The following is a 14,905-nucleotide window of genomic DNA, read 5'->3' as shown; positions in this document are numbered from 1 at the left end:
GAAGTCCTTTGAAAGAACAGATGGCCTGGGGCTGGGGCTCAGTGGTAGAGAGCTTACCTCACATGTTTGAGGCACTGGGTTCCATCCTCAGCACCATATTAAAACAAATAAAATAAATGTCCATTTACAACTAAAAAATATATGAAAAACAAAAACAAAAAAACCAGATGACACTATTGTGGGCACTTTCATGTCTTACCCTGCTTGTCCTCTCTTGTCTTGTCATAAGGTCACTTGAGCAAAACTGCCTTCAGAAAGACACATCAGTTCTTTTGAGTTTCCTGGGGAAGGGCTGCTGAGCTTCCACCTGAACCAAATAGAGTCCTTGCAGCCCTAGCCAGGTTAGCATGGGTCAGCCCCTAGAGCAGGGAGAGAGAGAGAGACTCATCAGTATAAGCAGACAGGTGCAAAAGCCAGGCACTAAGCACGGTGAGCTGGCGATAGCTGGCTCTCTGGCCTCAGACTCTGCAAACATGGTGTCTCTTGGTTGTGCGCTTAAGGTCTGACCCTTTTCTAGAAACCGCATTCTGCTGTGGTTGTGTCACTTTAAGGGACCATTCAAAACAACACAGAGATCTCCAGAGTTGTAAAATTCCTCTATCTTTTGAACATAAGAAGGCTTATAGTTCCTCAAGAATCTAGGCCCCTGGGAATTTCCCTTCAAGTTTAAGAGCAGAACTGGAAACAAGAACATTTGAGGTCAAATGCCATTTGTGTTGCTTTGAGTGCTTTTTTTCCTTTTCTTTCTTTGTTCCAGATTTGTGCACCAAAGACCCTCTGCCCTCCTTGGTCAAGGGTTGGCAGGACCAGATCCTTTTGAGTGTGAATTTGGAATTTGAGTCCTTGTCTCCATGCATGTGGGCATTTGATATTGTGGTACCTTGCAGAGTAGACAAAAGTCAGAAACTTGAAGCGTAGTCCTTGAGTATCAGCTTTGGAAGAGTCCTTGGTCATCTAGTTCATCTGAAAAAAGAACTGGGCCCCAGGGCGGCTGCGTGGTTTGCCCTCCTCTCTGTAGGCAGCCTGTTAGACTGTATGAAATCGTGCACTCCCATATATAATTTTAGATTTGTAAAGGGGGCACTCTGGGGATACTGAGAAGCTTTGGGTGGTCCTGAAGGCTAAAGTAACAGGGATGGTACAGAGTGTGACCAACTGGTGCCCACGCTTAGGCTGGGTGCTATTGTGCTGTGCTCAGGTCTGGTGGTGTCTTGGTGTTGGGCTTCAGGTGAGTGGCGAGCTCCTGAGCTCCTCGGGAAGCTTTAGGCCACAGTGTATCCTCTGGTAGACAGATGGTGGGTGGCTGCGAGTACTTCCTACTCCCAGCAGTCAGCTGCCTCTTAGGCCTCTGCCTGTGGTTCCGTTCAAGCTCTGCAACTTGAAGCATGGAAGGGCCCCACCAGCCTGTGAAATATGGGCCTGTAAAGTGATCCTTGTCTATGGTTCTACTTCCTATAATCACCCAAACCAAAAGCAAAAAACAAACCCTGACTTTGAAAGATGCTGAGTTCAAATTTTCAGGGACTGGAGTCTTTGACCCTGCAGAAATTTCCTGGGTATGGTTGGTGTTCTGACTGTGCTGCTCTCCACAAATGCTCCAAAATGCTGAATGGTTCTCAGCATTTTGTATTAAAGTAACCCAAAGAGCTTATTAAAATGCAGATTCCTATCCAAAGGGATACTGGTTTACCGAGTCAGGGATGCAGCCCAGCAATCTGCATTTTAACAGACAATCCCCCTCCCCAGGGACCATCCCACAGATGGTCCCAAAATCACACTGGTTCAGAAATCAACAGAGAATACAGATTCCGTTTCCAGCCTAACTCTACAGAGATTGATACCTGACTGCAGAAGAACCAACCCTCAAATATAATAATGTTTTCCAGGCCAGAGCATGGTAGTGCACACCTGTAATCCCAGCGACTCAGGAGGCTGAGGCAGGAGGATTGCAAGTTTGAGACCAGCCTCAGTAACTTAGCGAGGCCCTAAGCAATTTGGCAAGACCCTGATCAAAATGAAAAATTAAAAGGGCTGAGTAGGTAACTCAGTGGTAAAGAACCCCTGAGTTCAACCCTAAGCCCTCTCTCCCTCTACCAAAAAAGAACATTTTCTGGTATTGTCATACTGAAATTAGCATAATGATGGCCACCAGTTTTGAGAGTCTGTTTCAGGACTTCTACTTGGCCCTTATTTTCTCTTCACAGCAGCTCTGGAATTTGAAGAACTGAGGTGTGAACCCAGGGCCATACCCTTTCCACCACACAAAGTGACTGTTGCTCAGTGGACCCCACATGTCCACAACTTGTCAATTTTAAGGAATTAGGGTTTTTGTGTAGAAGTAATCTTGCCTGGAGGGACAGGGCACCTAGTGCATCTTCTCAGAGCCCCACGGAGGCCCTTTGTGAAGTGCTATGTTAGGGCTTAGCGCGTGGGGCAGCTTGCCATTAAAAATTTGCTTCTATTGTGTTTCTTTTGTCTGGTGACCTGACCCAACAAATTGCTTTCTGTTCTCTGAGTGAAGGGGGAAAACATAGGGCTAAACATAGCCTTGGTTGTTTTTACTTTCTCCTATTGTACTTCTCAAAGTCATAAAGATAGTAGCAACTACAATATTATCTACTCTGCAGACAGGACAAGTGGCCACCTGGCTTGATGTTGATACACAGTAGCAGTGCTTTGCATTTTCAAAGTATCTTGGACATTAACCAATCTCCTCCCCTGCTTCACATGTAGCCATCTATGGCCCAGATGGGGTAGAGAGTTCAGGTGGGACCTGCCTGACCAGGGAAGGGTCACCTGTGTCAAGGACAGATGACAAATAAGATGCGGTGAACCCCTGTGACGTCCTCTGCGGCTTTGGTCTACATTTTTGTTACCCATTTCTTCCGTCGCCTCTCCCCACCATGCTGCATCCCTCGCTCAGTGCTGTGCACTGGGAACCATGCTGGGCTGTGCTCCAGAGCTGGTGGAGAGTGGTAGACATGTAAGCAGATAATTAAGCCTCCTGTAACATATGAGCTGCATAATTGGAAATCTAGGCGAATTGCTGTGGGTGCCCAGGGGGCCATATGGAGGAGGTTTTGGTGACTCTTAAGTTGAAGACTCAGAGGCTCTCTTGGTGGAAAGAAGATAAAGGCAGAAGAACATTCCAGGCCTTTGTGAAAGCATAAGGGTGTTAAAGAACTAAAGTTTGGGAGAGGACTGCGATTGCAGTCACATTGTGCTCTCATAGAACTAAGGACTGAGTTGAGAACTGACTCTTTGTTGTTTCCCTACAACAAAGAAATCTTACATATTAAGGTCATATAGGTTACTGTTTGCACAGGATGGAATAGGACCTGTTGGCAAGCAGGACATGTTAGAATTCACCATTCAACCCCAGGACCCACTGGGGACTTGTAGTTAGCCTCAAGTCCAAGCAAATTTGACTCTCAGCCCTCTGTGCTTAGATTTACCTATGCTTATTCCTGCAGTCTCATTATAAATTCTTAGTTTCATAATGAATTGCTGGCATGTAAGAATTACTCTTCAGGGTTGTTTACCCAGACCAGGAGGGGTATGGTTTGAGGGCTGACTGGGGAGTTTCAAGGGTGATTTTGATTCTACATGATTGTTGTCTGACCTCCAGTGTCCTAAGAAGTTTGGTGTCTGGAGTGGAGGGTGTGCTGGGGAAACCGTGGGCAGGCCTGCATGCCAGACTGAAATGTCTGTGTACCAAGAGGCCTGACCACAGTAGGTGGGGGCCTCCGGAAATTCTCTAGAGGCAGTAAGGAGGTAGAACTGTGGTTGGGAGTCCCTGAGGAATCCAGTTAGAAAGTTCCAGTATCATGGGGCAGCCTTGGGACAGGGTGGCACTGCCAGGTTCACATTCATGTGGCTCCGAACTCTCCCTTCTCATGATGTCTCTTGAGATTGTGAAAATTCCAGGCCATTGAAACAAAAATGGAACAGTAAGTGACATCCTCAGAGGATGGGATCAACCTCTTCTCATTTCATGGGGTTCTTGAAGCCTGGCCAAGACAATCTTGCAGGTGCCATAGGTGCATAAATACCAGCCATGGGACCACCTTGGAGTACTCACTGAGCTGTGACTGGGTGTACTGGTTCCTTTCTTAGTCCGCCATGTTCCTGGCCCATGTGGCACCTCAGTACCTCGCCCCAGAAGAGAATTGGTGACAACTTCTGTAAACTAAAAGGAGCAAACGCAGAGGAGGATGAGGGTTAGGTCCTGGCTGGCTCTGGTCCTGGCCCTGGTTTACTTCCTGAATTAAACCAGAGCACAGCACCAGGGGACTTAGTGCTAATAGCCCTCACATGCTGTTAACACAGTTGTCCTCATAGAAAATCTGAAAACTATAGAAAAACAAAAAAATAAAATATAAATCAACCAAACATTGACTGATCATTGACTATTAGCTATTAACATTTTGGTTATTTTCATCTTCACATATAACAGTACATTTTTATTTTTACTAAATAAAAATCAAACAGTTTTATATTCTGCTTCTGTGTGTGTATGTGTTTGTGTGTGTGTGTGTGTGTGTGTGTGTGTGTGTGTGTGTTTTACTGGGGATTGAATTTAGCCTTGCCTGTTCTAGGCAAGTTCTCTACCACCGAACTACTCCCCCAGCACTTTTGATTTTGAGGCAGACTCTCACAAAGCTGCCGAGGCTGTTCTCAAATTTGTGATCCTCCTGCCTCAGCCCCGTGCTAGCTGGATCACAGGTGTGTGCCATGGTGCCCAGCTTCTGTCCTGCTGCTTCTAGTATCACACCAGCTGCATTTCCCCACATCATTAAGTAGTCCTTGAAACTGTTTTTCACGCTACATGCTATTCCTTGACAATGTATTTAACCAGCCCTCTTCTGTAGGACTTTTGAATTATAGTTGTCATTTTTCTGTCACTCCTGTCATTGTGATGAACATCATCATGCATAGATCTCCACTTTTTCTTAGGATACCTTTCTTCCTTCTTCATAACATATGGTTAAGACTCAGCCCATGTTAGTTGATGTTTCTTCTCATTTTACTTTTTTTTTTAGTTAGCTGAACTTTGACCTGCTGACCAATGTCAAATTGAAACTTTTAAAGGACTGGGAAATACTCAAGGGGAATGCATTCCATGAGGAGTGAAGATGTATTTGAATGACATAAGTGTAATTTGCAAAGAGAGGTTTTCTGGTGATATTTGTGTTTGGAAGTTATTCATCAAATGCCACTGAAGACACAGGCAGGGGACTCACTGTGCTCAGGGCCTGGGAAGATTCTGGGATGAGGTGAATTTAGTGTTTAGCCAGTGTTGCTTTCTTCTCAGCTGGCTTACAGAAGATCTCTCTCCTGTATCTCCGTCATCCAAGATCCTCTGTGTCTCCTGTCCAGGGTCCCAGCCCCTTGGGCTCTGTCTATAACGTGGCAGGTGCCTGAGAGGAAGGAGCATCACGTTTAGCCGTGATTTGACTTTCCGTTGGCTCCTGGACTCCCCCTTGGGCTGCGTTGTTCATCCCCCTTGAAACCAGCATGGTAGAGGCTGGTAGTGATGTCTGTTCAGGACCTGTCTCTTGGTGCTCTTTGAGAAGTGGCCATCGGTAGACGAGCTATGCTGGTAGTCTTGCTGCTGGAGTGTGTATCGCGTGTGCGTTGAATCACAGTTTTGAAAGCCGCAGCACAGCTTTCCTGACCTGCAAGCTCCTCGGGCAGGGCTGGTATCGGGCTCACTTGTGCCTCCCTGCAGCCCAATGGTGAAGTGAAGAGAGCACGGGCTTCGCGTCATGTCACGTGTCAGCCGTAGACCTGGGCCAGTTACCCAGCCTCCCGAGCCTGTCTTCCCACCTGGCCCTGGTGGTCCCTGCACACAAGGCGCGGTGAAGATCTTATGGCCCAGGTGGATGCTCAGTGACTGATCCACCCTGCTGAACAGCGAGTGCATTCAAACACTTGCTGAGCGTCCTTTTGGGTTTTACTTCTATCCTGCTGTGCGCCTGACACAAGCTATTCGTATTTACAAAATTTATAAATGTATACAGGTTAGAAAAGATAGGAAGTGCTGATATGTTGGTTCCTGAAAGCGTAGCATATTTCTTAACTCTGCTTTTGTACTCTAAGCTTGAATATGGGAACTATGTCAGATTTATATTTGCATCTTCTAAAATTCCCAATGTGTACTTCATTCTATAGTAGAAAAACTTGAATACTTCAGTAAGATAAAAGTTCAAGGGCAAATTCAGCATTTCATAGCAGAGTTAGCTTTTTTATTCATTCATTCAAGTAGAGACCTGAATGTGTAAATTTAAACTGAACCCTTAAGTCTGTGCAGCCCAAGACTTGCTCTTATAGATTTTAATTGCTTTAAATATCCTAAGTTTCAGGAATGAATCAAGTGAGCACAGAACGCATTGTGTTTGGCAACTGTTTTTGATGTCGAGCATTTCGACGGAGGGAACGTAAATCAATAAAAAATTCAGGTTTTGTTATTAACCAGGGGGATGGAATTCGGATGAAATAACCTAGCAGCACCCCGGCTCCATTTTAATGTTGACCATCTGAGATGCCAGAAGACTTTGGTCATGGTCTTCTAACCAGGATATTCAATCCTGTCCTAAGAGCCACTGAGACCTGAATAGGAACTTAGTAGGTGTATTGCCCGAGTCTGCCACCAGCCAGGGCAGGGTACAGAGCAAGATGTTTCCTACCGGAAAGATGAGAAAGAACTTGGAGTGAAAAACAGGGCTTTGCATTTTCCTGAGAGGCAGTGCAGTACTGTGGGAGAAAAGCCCCTCGGAAACACCGGCTGTCTGAAGCCTAGACCACACTCTGCTTCCAGCTCAGCGTGCTTCCGCCGTCTGAGCGTCAGTTTCTCATCTGAAAAATTAGGTTGAACTGGATGTTGTTTTTAAGGACCTCTGACTCCCATGTGGAAAATAGGCTGTTGGTGTAGGAAGAGAGGGCTGATGTGAAGGCCTCTCAATCCTGTCTCTTCTTTGTCATTTATTTATGCACCAGAAAATGACAGATGGCGAGACCTGGACAGGAAGTGCCCTCTTCAGGTTGACCAACCGAGCGCCAGCATCTGGGAATGTCTGCCAGAAAAGTGTCAGGACGGCCCACTGTGGCACCGGGAGGCTGTGACCGCCTGTGCAGTGACCAACCTGATCAAAGACCTCAGCATCAGTGACCACAATGGGAGCCCCTCAGCACCCCCCAGCAAGCGCCAGTGCCGGTCACTGTCCTTCTCTGATGAGATGTCCAGCTGCCGGACATCATGGCGGCCCTTGGGGTCCAAAGTCTGGACTCCTGTGGAGAAGAGACGGTGCTACAGTGGGGGCAGTGTCCAGCGCTACTCCAATGGTGTCGGCACCATGCAGAGGAGCTCCAGCTTTAGCCTCCCTGCCCGGGCCAATGGGCTTTCCTCGCCCTGCCACCAGGCGGTATTGCACCACCGCTTGGGGGGACAGCCCTGCCAAGGGGCACCAAGCTTGGCCCCCGGTGGACAGGCAGGTGACACCTGGACCCCCGACCCACACCCCACAGGAGGGGGCCGGCTAGACCTGCATCGGTCCCTCTCCTGCTCACATGAGCAGTTTTCCTTCGTGGAATACTGTCCACCCTCAGCCAACAGCACACCTGCCTCAACGCCAGAGCTGGTGAGACGCTCCAGTGGGCTCGCCCGCAGCCGCTCCCAGCCGTGTGTCCTTAATGACAAGAAGGTTGGTGTAAAACGGCGGCGCCCGGAAGAAGTACAGGAGCAGAGGCCTTCCCTAGACCTTGCCAAGATGGCACAGGTAGGTGCCCCAGGGGCCTGAAGGGGGCTGCGGAAGCACTTGGCGTTCACTGGGGCGCCTCCGTTGGTTCTGGTCTGTTCTGGTCAAGTGCACAGTGCCACTTTTGGAAATGCCCAGGAGTGGGTTAATTCCCTTGTCTTTAACATCCTGTTCAAAGAAAATTGATTCAAGTTCATTTTATTTAAGTGTCTATTTCTCTCCATTTAAAATGAGACACGCTCTTTCCCTGTGGTGCGCAGTGCTAGTGGGTAAGAGCAGACAGATGGCAAGAGGCGGGCGGTGGCAGGCAGTCCAACGGAAGCAGTGAGACCCCCCCTAGCCCTCCAGGCAGCCCTCTCAGGCGCCCCTGCAGCCTCTGGGAGACACACTGCATTCAGCGTCTCTCGGATTATGCTGATCCTGGGGTCGGGCAGTGGATAATGGTTTCTGAGAGCAAGTTGGGGGGGGGGTAGCTCATTCCTTTGATTAAACTGTTGAAAATGTTAGACTGCCAAGAAATTGTGACTGCTGTCCTCTGTGCCACCTCTGTGACCATCCTTGCTGTTTACTATAGGAGAGGCCTCTGGCCACGTGCCTGTATCCTTGGATTTTACCCTCTTTGTCTTGGGGCCTGCCCTGTGCCAGCACTGATCTTGGGTACTGATCTGAATGAGGTGATCTGAATGAGTCAGTCCACTTCCTCAGGACAGTCCCTGAGTCCAGGGCTAGCTGCGTTTGGTTCTTGCCTGGGAAGTCCAAGGATGCCAGCCTGGTCAGTGAGGCCCAGGGTGCTGTTGACTCTGGGGTGGGTGGATGTGGTGGACAGAATGTGTCCTGCTGTTTGGGTTCACTCAGGAGGTGCTCCCTTGCTCTGTTGCCACTGATTCTGGTCTTAATGCAGAGAAACTCTGATCACTGCGTGGTTTAAGGGACCAAGGTCTGCTTGTGGTGAGGATGTTCTCAGTGGCATTGGTCTTCTTCTGCAGCACTGTGGTCGATCCATGGTGGCAGACTGGTGGTGCCTATTCTGTCCAAGGTGGGCATAGCTGACACCCTTCACAGCCCTGTGCTGTTGTCCAACCTGGGCTTCCTTCTACTTTGGAAAGAGGATGTTGCCTTTTCTCCCCTTTAGTCCCCCTCCCAGCTTAGAGACCCTCACAAAAGAGGTACAGGTCCATCCACTCTAGAGCACCTTTGCTCAAGAGCCTGGACCCTGGGAGAAGAGGCTGGAGGAGCCTGAGGCAGAGCTATTGCCCCTTTGCCCAGCTTCCATGTCTTCCCTCTTGACTCTGGTCCATGCCCTTTCTCCTTGGTATATAGTGGATATTTGAACTCACCTCACTAGACCGTGATTGAACATATGCATTGGATATCAAGAGGAAGTTTCCTTCCCCAGAGAAATTTCAATAGGAAAAAAGGCTGAACAGGTGACAGCTTTGGTTAACTTCTAAAGGACACCTAGAACCCTGAGTTCCCAGCCTCAGTTAGATTTTTAATGCTGAGCTTATTTTATTAGCTAATAAGCTAGAGAGGTAATAAAAACAGCTTACACGTGTTATTATATTTTACTAGCTACAAGTTGGGGTAACACCACTGGCATCGTTGGAGATGGTTTCCAGCCTCACTTGGGTGGAAACCGCTTAAAAATATCTCTCTTGGTGGGGTGGTGCCCAGATGTATAGATTGCTTCATGGGCTCCAGGCAGGCCTCCAAGATCCGGGAGGGTCCTCTGGAGCTGGAGGAACCTGCCCTGGTTCAGGCCCTCTGTCCTTGGCCGCCTGCTCAGCAGCAAGTCCCAGGTAGGACAGAGCATAGGAGAGGTCCAGAGGGGCTCCTGGGAGGGGTGTGTACCTAGTGTCCTGTGACCAAGAGCCCTGGAGATGGAGCCTGTGGACCCTGAAGCATCTCCTTCTCAGCACTGGACCCTGCCAGCCCTTCTCCATGGGGCTCTGGGGCTCTGCTTGTTTTCACTCCCCCACTAGATGCTTTATAGCCCTAGGAGTTGAGCCTTGTTTTTCCAAGGGGCCCTGAAAACCAGGCCTAGGGCAATTCTTAGGTGTTTAAGAAGAGCCTTGGACTGAGCCAGGGCAATGTTGGACCCTTGGCCTGGGTACCTAACGAGTGAGAATGTCCCTGGTATAGAGGGACCTGCATGTTGCCAGAGTGGCCGAGGTTGGCCAGTTGCTCGAAGACCCCAGTCCCCATGTGCAGGACTGCCCTCAACGTTTGCAAGTTCCAGGAGGTGGCAGGGTCTGCGCCTGTGGGAGAGGGGTTTGTGGAAGGGTGGGCTTGTACCTAGGTGGGGTGCCAGCCTGTGCTTCCTTAAGCTTGCCCAGAGACCTGTCACAAGTCTTTGATCTTGGCTTATACCTTTGCTTCACTTGAGCATTCTTGTGAAGGGGCCCCTTTGCACGTGGCTTCTGGAACCAGGTGCATGAACACTTCAGATTAAAGGTGCAGAGTACCTTTTCAGTTAGGAGTGGCCAGAGTAGGGCTGGGGTCGTAGCTCAGTGGGGAGCTCGCCTAGTATGTGTGAGGCACTGGGTTCAGTTCTCAGCACAGCATATGAATACATAAACAAAGGTCCACCGACAACTAAAAAAATATTAAAAAATAAGAGAAGAATGACCAAGTGGTGGCAAGAGCTGGAGCCCACCCCTTCTGCTGGGGAAAATGGGGCCGGGGAGAGACCCAGCCGGTAGGGGAGGCAGAGAGCGCTGAGAGCCTAGCCTCGCCTTCACACGCATGCGCTGGGTTTAGCAGGAGCCAGTGTCCTGGGTATAGCCTCTGGCAAGAGCAAGTATGATCTCAGGACTTGTCCATTCTGGCCTCTCCTGGGGAGATGGAGGCTCTCCTGGTTCCTAGGCCTGCCAGGCCCTTCAGACATGGTCTTCACTTTAGGATCTGCATGTAGAAGTGAACATTGACAAGCCAGAAGGCCTCCGGAAGAGGGACAGGAGGCAGGAGCCCTGGGCAAATTGCTTGACATCACTGTGCAACAGATAGCATAGCCATCAACAGAGGACTGGGGGAGGAACAAGGAAACTACTGTGCATGTGGGATGGCTTAATGTACGTGAGTGCCTATGTGCGCACGTGTACCTCTACCTCTGTGGGTGTGTGTCTCTGTGGGCACGCATATCTGCACTGGTATGTGTGTGTAGCTCTGTGCACACACGCACAGAGTGCACTGACTGGCCCAGGGTGAGCACTCACAAACACGGATTATTCCCCTCCCATCCCAAGGCCTGAATGAGGGAAAGTGGGGGCTCTGGGTGACGCCAGAGGCCGAACTGAAGGCCGAGGGGGTCCTGGGAGGTGTACTCAGACTATCGTAAGAACTCCCGTTTTTCTTTCTTTCTTCACCTTTCCTCCTGTCCTTGTCACGTCCTGCTTCTTGTTCCACATTGCTTTGCCTTTCTAAATGGAAGGAGGCCTACTGGCCACAGCCGGCCCCTCAGCTCAGCCCGGCTGGCCATGAACTGTGTGAAGAGCCGAGGCTTATAGAATGGCGACAGCATCAGATTTGCCCCCTACTGGAGGAAGATGGTGTTTTCTCATCTGTTTGTCCACCTTGAAGCAGGGTGGAAGTATCCCAGGAGGCAATGGCTACCCCTTTCCCAGCTGCATCCCTGGGGCACAGCTGTCATGAACAGCAGTGGGACCCTCCTCTCAGCGGTGAGGACGAGACGCAGTGGTGGGGTGTAGACATTGCTGTCCGATGATCTTTGCTCAGTCTTGCAAGAACCCAACTGCCTAGATGGTGGGTGCAGGTGCCCTGGCTGTCTGGATCCTGAGTGAGGGAGCTGATGGGATGAGGAGCGCCCCAGAGGGGAGAAGATGCCAGGACTGGTCCGGAGGTATCTGCCCTTCCCCGCTCCCCAGAGCGAGCTCCTCCAAGTCAGCGTGCTCCTGTCTCAGTCCTGCTGCCCTCCCCACATGGTTGTCCTCGTGTGGTCTTCCGAGACCCTTCTGCCTGGAGTTCATGTGAAGCCACAGCCTTCCCTTTGCGCAGCAACGGTGTGCATTGAGGGCGAGGCCTGGCCGAGCCGAGGACTTTATCAGCAGGGCTTTTGCTGACTTTATTAGTTACTGCTTATTTGAGACCTGGTCTGACCAGGCGTTGGTTGTCTTCTGGCAAGGCTTGAACCATGCCTGGCCATTTAGATGTGGATCATGTGTGTGAGCAAAGATTACAGAAAAAGCAACAGTTAATGAGATTACCCATTGAATGCTGTGCCCTGGGTGCCACAGTCCTTGCCATAGTTTTAACTCCAAGCTGGTCAGCTTGAAAGAGCAACAAATTGCATTTTTCAACAGTGCTTCAAACAGAAGCAAGACCTTCATCGGGAAGGGTCAGGACGCTGAGACAGAGGTTCGATTGATCACAGCTGCCCACATGCATCCCGACCTTCCCCAAGGAGGCCTCAGAACAGGCTGCAACTGTTGTTAGCAGATGTGTGAGGGACCCGTGCAGTTTGGGGTGGAAGAGGAGCACGAGGACACTAGTGTGGCAGCACAGCAGGGAGCTGCTGAGGGCTGGCCTGTGAGTGGGAGCGCCGGGTTGCCGGGGCCACGGGCTCCACTGGTTAAAGAGCCCGTGCAGTCAGCAGAGGGCTGTGCCGGCGTCTGGCAGTCGTGCACAGCTCTCTGCTGGGCAGGGCCTCACTGGGTGAAGCTCCCTTTGGCCAGCCTTCAGTCTCTGCCCTGCGTGCCACTGGGGCTACTTTTAACAAGGGACAGTGGCCCTCCTTGGTCGCCATGTGGTGTAGCTCTTCACGCTACTGGCTCCTTGACCTTCTTGAACAGGCAGCCCTGGCAGCTGCAGGCCAGCTGTGTTTTTCCTTGGCCAAGTCCCTGGACTGTAGGGACTGGCCTAAGCCTTTGTGGCCTTCTCAGCCAGTGGCTGTCCCTTCACCTGTTTCAGTTGCCTGCTGCTTGTGCCCTGTTGCCTCCCCCGCCCTGCTTCCTGCCAGGAAAGGAAACTGTGCTGATGGCAGGGAGAGGAGCTGAGCTGGATCACCCTTTACAACATAGAATGCAGACAGACATGAAGATCTGCTCAGAGAAGTAGGCATGGAAAGGCCTAGAATTCTAGTTGGAATGATAGAAGCACTCGATGAGAGTAAAGGCACGTGGAAGTAGGTGCTCAGTCTGAAGCAGTGAAGATGGGCTTGCACAGAGGGGAGTGAGCACCTGAAGACCTGGGCTCTCCAAGTTTAGGGTACGGGCAGGGCAGCCTGGCCAGCTAGCCTCCTTCTGTGCTGTTGGCAGGACTGCCCAGCAGAGTTCTCGGTGACCTTGGAGGAGGCCATCTTGACAGCCACTGCTGATTGACGAGTGGCTGAGCATCGCCTGCTGCATCTTTGCTCTGATTCTCCCCTTACTTGAGGAGAAGGCCTCCAATGGGCAAGTCACCTTCAGTCAGGAGCCACGGAAGGCTAGAACCTGGGCCTCCCCAGTCGGGTTTATTGCTCCTGATGTCGTGCTTTGGCCTAGGTGAGGACTGACTGACTTGCTGGCTTTTCTGGCAACTGACACTTGGGACATGGAACATGTGTGGTATGAATCGGGAACTTCACAGTCAGGTCGATCGGGACTCTGACCCTGTCCTGCCACTTTTGAACTATGTGCCCTTAAGCAGTCACTTAGCCTTTCACATCCACGTCTTTAAAATGGGAATAACAGTTTCTTTTCTCAGGGACATAGGGAGGATTCCTGTGGTGTGGATCCAGCTCAGGCACATGGTTGGCACCTGAAGAACACAACTTTGATTATAAAAGAAAGCCGAGGCCTTAGCCCTTCTCCGTCACTTGGCTCCTCGCTGCTCCCCTGATACAGCCATTCCAGGCAGTCAGTGGGGCCCGTTGCTTTTGGTGAACCAAGATCCTGCCAGCTGTGGAGTGGGCTGGGTTGGGGCTCAATCCCTGGTCTGTCTTTTCCTTTTAGATCAGTGCAGTAGGGGTGCTGGAGGACTGAAAGGGGTTCTGGTACTTTGAGGGAACCCCTCCTCAGATACCTGGATTGCTTCCTGCTATTCCCAGTTACTGTCCCCAGGTTGCATAAGGAGTCTGCTTAAGGTCGCTCGAATTGGGGCCCAGTGTTGACACAATAACTTTGATCTCCTGGGGAAGAGAAAAGTAGAAGTTCAGCTGGGGTTGTGCCAGGGAGGTGGCATTCACACCACGGGGTGCTTTTCCATACCGCAGCTGAGCCATTCTGCACAGAGTGTGTTTGGGAGGTGTGAGGAGAGCTGGGGGACCTGAGGCTCTCTGGAGTGGGTGCTTCTGACTCCTAAGACGGTTGCCCAGGTGAGAGTGCAGTGTGCTCAGTGCACCCATGACTTGCCAAGTAGGCCCTGCTCTGGATCTGGGATTGAGGCCTGGGAGATCCTAGAAGGCCCTGTCTTCTGGAGGCCAAACCTGTGGGCAGGAGGGAGAACAGAACTTCCCAGCCAGGAGGTAGCACCTCTAGGGACGTCTCCAGTCCTGTTTTGAGGAAGCCAGTGTAGGAAAGGCCTGGGGGCCAGCTGGCCCTTGCCTCTTTGATTGGCTCAGCTCCAGGGGCTCACAGAGGAGCATTCAGAGAAACCCTTATGTCATTCCCAGGCTGCTAAGGAGAAGCAGAGTGTGTGGGCTGGGACAACGAGGGAACAGAGGGCGGTGTGAGCAGTGGGCCTCATGCTGGAGCCCTGTCTCTGGGGCAGCTGGTTCTTTCCTCATTCTGGGCAACTTGGGTCACCTCTCTGTTCCTCAGTTTCCCCATCCACAAGGAAGGGTGGCAGTACCTTTTCTCATCACATTGAGTGCATCTGTTTCTGTAAAGCACTTGGCGCTCAGGGCCATGTTTGCCCAGGATAAGTGCTGAGTTTAGGTTAGCTGCCATATTGGGAGTTGTGTTTTAGGACCAAGGAGAGAAATTTGTCAGGAGGGAACCGCTACTCATCAGGGGTAATTGCTGCTCACCTCAGGAACTCCCTGTCTCTACAGCCCTGAAAGTCTGTGTCTGTTTCCCAGAGAAGGACCTGGAGCCCAGAGGCTTCTGTGGCTTGTCCAAAGGCCCAGCTGAGTTGGGAGTTAAGGACTGGGTGTGAGCCTGGCCTCCATCTCTGAGGCCAGCATTGTGCCTAACATGCTATACAGGAGGCAA

The 14,905-nt window shown here is 50.8% G+C and overlaps 1 protein-coding gene across 2 annotated transcripts in view; it reads left to right on the top strand.

Annotated features, from left to right (window-relative positions):
• Fam53b (family with sequence similarity 53 member B) overlaps positions 1-14,905 on the top strand; it is a 108,372-nt gene that overhangs the window by 49,046 nt on the left and 44,421 nt on the right. For both annotated transcript variants that reach the window (XM_047552175.1, XM_047552176.1), the window contains one exon: positions 7,000-7,778. In XM_047552175.1, the coding sequence (XP_047408131.1) occupies positions 7,000-7,778 (779 nt within the window). The remainder of the gene's footprint in view (positions 1-6,999; positions 7,779-14,905) is intronic.

Source organism: Sciurus carolinensis, chromosome 5, assembly GCF_902686445.1.
Source record: "Sciurus carolinensis chromosome 5, mSciCar1.2, whole genome shotgun sequence".
NCBI lineage: Eukaryota > Metazoa > Chordata > Mammalia > Rodentia > Sciuridae > Sciurus > Sciurus carolinensis.
The sequence above is the reverse complement of the archived record's forward strand: the minus strand, read 5'-3'. Positions and strand labels throughout refer to the sequence as shown.